Source organism: Mus caroli, unplaced genomic scaffold, assembly GCF_978045245.1.
Source record: "Mus caroli unplaced genomic scaffold, Mus_caroli_1 scaffold_8, whole genome shotgun sequence".
Lineage (NCBI taxonomy): Eukaryota > Metazoa > Chordata > Mammalia > Rodentia > Muridae > Mus > Mus caroli.
Window position 1 is genome coordinate 39632289 of NW_028227263.1, and position 7275 is coordinate 39639563.

General features: G+C 40.1%; 1 protein-coding gene across 1 annotated transcript; it reads right to left on the reverse strand.

Annotated features, from left to right (window-relative positions):
* Window positions 1–1004: 1004 nt before the first annotated feature.
* On the reverse strand, window positions 1005–1964 carry LOC110288267 (olfactory receptor 2AG2-like). Its single transcript, XM_021154660.2, has one exon. It carries the CDS (start codon window positions 1962–1964, stop codon window positions 1005–1007), a length of 960 nt encoding a protein of 319 aa, XP_021010319.1.
* Window positions 1965–7275: the final 5311 nt, after the last annotated feature.

The window sequence follows — 7275 nt, forward strand, 5'->3', positions numbered from 1 at the left end:
CCTGCAGTGTGGAAAGACCTCTGGGGATCTTGGGGCCCTTCACCAAGATCATATCAAAGATGGTGCAGGGGTGGCGCTGACCAGAAAGAACCCCAGCCACAGGTCGGGCAGCTGTCCTTTGTCCCTGTTCCTGCTAGCACAAGACCTTCTAGGTTTTTGGGGACTGATGTTGCATTCCACTTACCAGTGATCTCAAGGACCCGGGTGTGCTAGGGTGCCTGCAGTATGGAGAGTGTACTGGGGACCTTAGGGTCCTCTGCCCAGATTTCTCTGAAGATCTTTTTTCACCCTTTTTACTTTCCTGGATTCAACACACCTTTATTCTGTGAGCTTTTGGAGGCCACTTCTAGAAACCAGTTAAAATTCCCAGAAATTCTAGTGGTCATGTTTAATAGCAACAAAATAGATAGTTATTTTACAAAACAATGTAAAGTCATATTCTATCACAACCTCAGCACAATTTTGACTTTATGATTGTTAAAATTCATGATATAATCATCACATTCCAGAAAGTAATCATGATATTTTTTCACTGAAAATCTTTTTGGGTATTGTCTAATTAGCTCTCACAACAATGGCATAAAATAGGTGTTTTATTACATAGAATTTATAACTTAAAGACCTGGTTGAGAAAGGCTATGTACATGTTTTAAGTTAAACAAGAAAGTTACACTGAGTTCGAACAGCTGTACTCTGACAGCAGACGTGAATCTCCTCATCATTGCTCTGTAAGGCCATTATACAATAAGGAAGAAAATATCTCAGTGTGAAGAAACTTTTTATGTGAATATAACTGGCTGAGATAATTAATTGCCCAGACTAAAATGAAATGAGTCATATGAATACACAGAGAAGTTTTCTCTAGGTAATTATCCTATAAAATATCTCATGGAGTAAATAGACAAAAAGTATTTAATAAGAGATGTTTCATTCCCATACATTTAAATCAACATATTAATAGTAAAATCTGCTTTTAAGGAAAAAGTAAGTTTAGAAGGTAGCTATTAGAAAGAAATACCTAGAAAGTGGGCTGGCCCCGACCATTTTCCAAAATTTCTCCTTAAAGCCCCTGTGACTTCCTTATTCCTCAGGCTATAGATTAGGGGATTCAGAGCTGGAGTGACAACAGTATAGAAAATGGAGAGGATATTGTCTTGTTTGGGACTGTGGAATTGACTGGGAAGGACATACATGAGTGAAGAACCCCCATACCACATCCCAACCACAATCAGATGAGAAGAACAGGTGACAAGGGCTTTCTTCCTGCCCTCATTTGAGGGCATGTGGAGTACAGTAAACAGAATTCGTACATAGGAGGCCAGAATAACAGCAAGAGGGAGAATCAGAATAGAAACACCTGCCAAATAAACCATCAACTCGTATGTGGACGTATCTTCACAGGCCAGCTTCAGCAATGGAGGAATCTCACAGAACAGGTGTCTGATCTGCCGGGATTTACAGAAGGGATAATTCATAGTGTAGATGGTAAATCCTAGGGCTATCACTGATGCCAGGATCCAGATAGTACCAACTATGAACCAGCAGACACTTGGTCTCATGAAGATCATGTAATTTAGAGGATGACAAATGGCCACATACCTGTCATAGGCCATAAAGGCCAGAAGGAGGTCCTCTGCACTACCCAGTACCAGTTCTAGAAACATCTGAAGGGCACAACCTGCAAAGGAGATGGTGTTGTCTTTGAGCAGAAAATCCATGACAGCCTTTGGAGTGATAACTGATGTGAGGAGGAGGTCCATGAGAGACAGCTGTCCAAGTAGGAGATACATGGGCACGTGGAGCCGGGCATCCATAGTGATGACCAGGAGTAGCACTCCATTGCTGGTTAAAGCCAACATGTACAGGGCTGTGATTGTGGCACAGAGCAGTTCAGGAGCGCCACTGTCATCCAGAATCCCCACTAAGATGAAGCCATTGCCCATCGTTGAGTTCCTAAACTCCATTTTGAGTGATATGTTTAGCTGCCTAGAAACAGAAGAGTCAATTGAATTTTATTATTATAGAACTAGCTTTTATGTTAGCACTTTGATACTCCAGTAAAATGCTATTTTTTATGTATAAATAACTTTACTTGCTAATATCTAAATTTGGCTTTTAATTATATCTTGATAAATGTTCTGAAGATGGGTATTGAAATTACTCCTGAAAAGGAGGTACTCAACTCTAGACTACAAGATTCTCAGAATGTAGAACATATAGATGTCCCAGCACAACCATTCACATGTACTAGAACAGAAATGCATAGGATGTAATAGTACAGCAGGACTCAAGGAAGTAGGACATCAGCACATGGAAGTACTAGTAAGGAACACACAAGGGTACACTAGTACACCACTACACATAAATGTCATAGTAAAGCATTATATGTTCTTATTACTTAAGTGCTTAATAATGGCACCTTTGCAAAAACTGATGTACTGTTATTACAGTGTAAAGTGATGTATATTTGCAACAAAGTAGGTACATGTATTCGTGGGATCTGGACATGCCTTTATCAGTCCTATAATAGAGTAATTGAAAGGACAATTGAACACAAAGCAGTAGCAACTCTGATAATTTAGTTCAATTACTAAGGATCTGCTTTGGAATCCATTTGTTGTCATAAAATGCTCAGAGGTTACACACATTTTATTATGTGAGAAACAAATTCATTACCGCAGGTGATGGGAAGCCTAGGTGTCTGACCACCTCTGTTCCACTTCCACTGGATGGAGATTGAGGTTATTTAATACAAAGGTGGGAAGAAGTGACTTTTCAGTAGTACCCAATTGGTTTGTTTTGCTAAGTTGGTTAAGTAGGGAAGGAATTCTTACAATGCCAAGTGTCTGGGCTGTTTTATTCCTTTCTTTCATCTATAGATGTTTTCTGGAGATAGATGTCTGTGCAGCCAGACAGCTAACAGTCTTTGGGTAGTATACTATGGATCCAGAGGTCTTCCAATTCTCATATCTGAGAATGAGTAGAAAGTTTCTGATTAACAGGCTTCATGGAAAGAAATCCTTTAGCTCCTTGTCAGTTATCCAATTGGTCTTAGGTCCAGATGCTCAGATTTCTTTATTGCTTCTTCCATCTGAAAGCAAAGATCATTGGTATATGAAAGAAGTAGAAACTGGAAGAGCTGACCAAGGGCCCCACCTAAACGTACCTGAGCATAGTAGAAACGGAGGCTTTGTTGAGCTGCACACTATGTCTTTTGAGCTGGTGGCCTCCTTTCTTCTTTTTTCTATTGCTGTCTTTAGAGGGACTTATCTCCCAGCTGAAATGGCCTCCCCTGGAAATGTAAATCTAAGAAAACATTAATGAATTCTCTTGGGCATGTTTTCTAGCTTGTTTTTCTGAGTTCTTTGTCTCTGAATCAACTCTGAGGACACAGATTTCTCTCACCATTGAATGCAGGATCCATTAAGAGAACAAACAAGAAATGGAACCATCCTTTTATACAATGGCTGCTTACTAATTAAATTTTTTTCAGTGAGATATTCTAGTATTTATAGTAAATGATCCCTAAGATTATCTCCTTTTGGTATACTTCATAAAGTATTTAGTACAAACTAAATAGTTTGTACTGTTTTAGACAAATATTTTTAATCATTTCATTTATTTATATTCCAGTCATGGAATGGTATACCTGGTATACCTGACTGTTTCTTATCCCATCACCCTTCCCTTTTGCCTATGAGAGGATGCTCTCCCTCCTCCAGCATGTATCCTTCTCCCCACTTACTTGGGGTTCATCTTCTCCCACTGAGGCCAGACCAGGCAGTGTTTTGCTATATAAGTGCTGGGGGTCTTGGACTAGCCTGTGCATGCTGCCTGGTTGGTGTCTTTGTCTCTGGAAGCTCCCAGGGGTCTGGGTTAGTTGAGGCTGCTAGACTTATTACATGGTTGCCCTCCCTTTCACTTCCTTTAATCCTTCCTCTAATTCTTCCATAGGGGTCCCAACTTTAGGCCAAAGGTTGGGTGTAAGCATTTTCATCTGACTCAGTCAGATGCTGGTAGGGCCTGTGAGAGGACAGTCACGCTAGGCTCCTGTCTGTAAGCCCAAGATAGCATCAGTAATAGTGTCAGGCCTTGGTGTCTATCCATGAGATTGATCCCAAATTGAGCCAGTTATTGGGCTGCTATTCCTTAAGTCTCTTCTCCAGTTTTGTCCCTGCACTTCTTTAAGACAGAAACAATTTTGGGTCAGAAATTTTGACTGTGTATTGATAACCTCACCCCTCCACTTGGGGCCCTGTCTATTTACTGGAGGTGAACTCTTATGGTTCCCTCTCTCCACTGTTGGGCATTTGGTTATGGCCATCCCCATTGACTCCTGAAAGTCTCTCACCTCCTGGGTTTCTGGGACTTTCTAGAAGGTCCCCTTGACTCACACTCCCAGAAGCTGTATATTTCCATTCATTCTTCTGGTCCTCTGAGTGTCTCTCCCATCCTTCACATACATGATCCTGTTCTCCTTTTCACTGCCCTCTCTTCTCTCCCACCCAGGTCCCACCCTCCCTTTGCCTTCTATATTTATTTTGTTTCCTCTTCTAAGTGGAATTGCAACATCATCACTTGGGCTGCTGGTTAAACTTCTTGCAGTCTGTGGGTTATATCTTCAATATTCTGTACTTTTTGGCTAATATCCACTTGCAGGGAGTACATAACATGCATATACGTTTGAGCCTTGGTTACCTCACTCAGGATGATATTTTCTGGTTCCATCCATTTGCTTGCAATATTCATGATGTTCTCATCTTTAAGAGCTGAATAGCATTCCATTATGTAAATGAACCACATTTTCTGTATACATTCTTCAGTTGAGGGACATCTGTGTTCTTTCCAGTTTCTGGGTATTACAAATAAGGCTGCTAACAACGTAACGGAGGAAGTGTCCTTGTGGTATGATGGAGTATCTTTTGTGTATATGCCTAGGAGTGATATAAGCTGGGTCTTCAGGTATAGCTAAGTGAAAATTTCCAAAGAACCACCAGATTGATTTTGAGAGTGCTTGCACCAGTTTGCAATCTCACCAGCATTGGAATAACATTGTGATAGGTAAAAAATATTTTCAGTGTAACAAATAACTAAAATCACACAATTTACAGATGTACACAATTACAGATATGGGTTTAAATGTGTTCTCAAGTAATAAATGAAACACTCCCAGAAGGTGAGAATTTGTTGGAAAAAGGAAAAACTTGCAAATACTATGTGAGTTTCTCTAAAACTTAGAGCAAGTTGACTGATACACACTTAAACATCATAATGGAGAAATGGTGATTCCATGCTGTGGTAGAAAATCAGGCAAAAAGCCAATGCCACATCTAGAATTCTAGTATCCATGGCCAAAAAATTCCAGAAAAAAAAACAGAAAAAAATGTTAGTTTTTTAATAATAAACTGAGTAGTTATTTAAGGGTATTTCTTCTATTGAACTTGTATAGTAGTTTTTATTATTTATGTTATTTTTGTAATCAGCAAAAAAAACAGAGACCACTTAATTTTCTTAAATATTAAAATAAAAAGTGATCAACTCTCAAGCATCACTTCTTAGCATTTACTTGTGTAATGAGTGCTTACCAGGAGACTGAGGAAGGAGAGTGAGGAGGGAACAGGGTAAGAGGTAGGGAACAGCCTGATTTACACCAATGCTAGCTGTGGTAAGTGCTGCCTGAGCAGCTGAGTTCTGTGGTCACCAACTAAATAGTCATGTGTCCATGTGAATATGTGCATGGCAAAGTAGAAAGGAGAAAAGACTTGAATAAGATTTGGAAGGTACAAATATGTTAAGAGTTGGAAGAAGGAAGACCTTATATTAGTATTCCCTTGATTAGCTCCTGCAGCTGACGACAGCCAGCACACACAAGAACCACAGTGGGTGTTGGAGAATGCAACTCTCACAGATAGAGGCTCCACAGTGGTTCATTGTTTCTTGGTGAGTTCTCACCACCATGTATTAGGTCTTTGAACTCCTAGGCAAGAAAATGTGGGCTGGAACAAGACTTTAGACTAAATAGCATATGTAATGCGTAAGGTGGGCTGACATGCCAAGCCAGGGGACTAGCACTGAAAGATTCAATAAGATAATTTTTCTGCCTTCTAGTTCCCATCACTGCACAGGAATAGACCCTGTGCTCCAGTCCTCCCCACCCCAATCACACTCAGAGACAGTTTGAATTCCATGAGTTCTGACACACCCAGGCACACATGTGAGGCCTCAAACCCCACCCCAATACTTGGTCTAACTGGGATCTACCCAATCAGAGATACACTTCCTTACAGTTTGGACCTATACCTGGAAACAGATCCTATACTCCATTCTCCACTCTCTAACCTGTTCACACAGAGAGAGAGAAAGACCCCAAAGAGGTCCAACACAGTCTGGCTCACAGATCAGGCTCTCTAGATGCCCTCCCATACCCAAAGACAGCCTGACCTAAGGACCCAACATTGCCACACTCACAGTAGGGACAGGCTCTAGTAAGAGACAGCAAGGCCAGACAACCCAGAGATAACCAGATGGTAAGCAGCCAGGGCAAAATCATAAGCAAGAGAAACAAATGCTACTTGGCATTATCAAAAACCAGTTTTCCCACCACAGCAAGCTCTGGATACACCAACATATCTGAAAATCAAGATTCTTATCTAAAATCCCATCTCATAAAGATGACAAAGGACTTCAAGAAGGGAGGGCATACATAACTCCCTTAAAAAAATACAGAAGAAAATGGGTAAACAGGTAGAAGACCTTAAAGAAGAAACATAATTCACTTAAAGAAATACAGGAAAACACAACCAAATAGGTGAAGGAATTGAATAAAACCATCAAGAATCTAAAAATGGGCATAGAAACAATTAAGAAATAACAAAGGAAGACAAACTTGGAGATAGGAAACCTAGAAAGAGATCAACAGTTATAGATGAAAGCATCACAAATAGAATACAAGAGATAGAAGAGAGAATCTAGATTATAGAAGACATGGAAGAGTGTTCCTCTTTCTCCACATCCTCACCAGCATCTGCTGTCAACTAAGTTTTTGATCATAGCTATTCTGACTGGTGTGAAGTGGAATCTCAGGTTTGTTTTGATTTGCATTTCCCTGATGATTAAGGATGTTGAACATTTTTTAGGTGGTTCTCAGCCATTTGGTATTCCTCAGTTGAGAATTCTTTATTTAGCTCTGTACCCCATTTTTAAAATTTTTTATTAGGTATTTTCCTCATTTACATTTCCAATGCTATCCCAAAATTCCCCCATACCCTCCCCCCC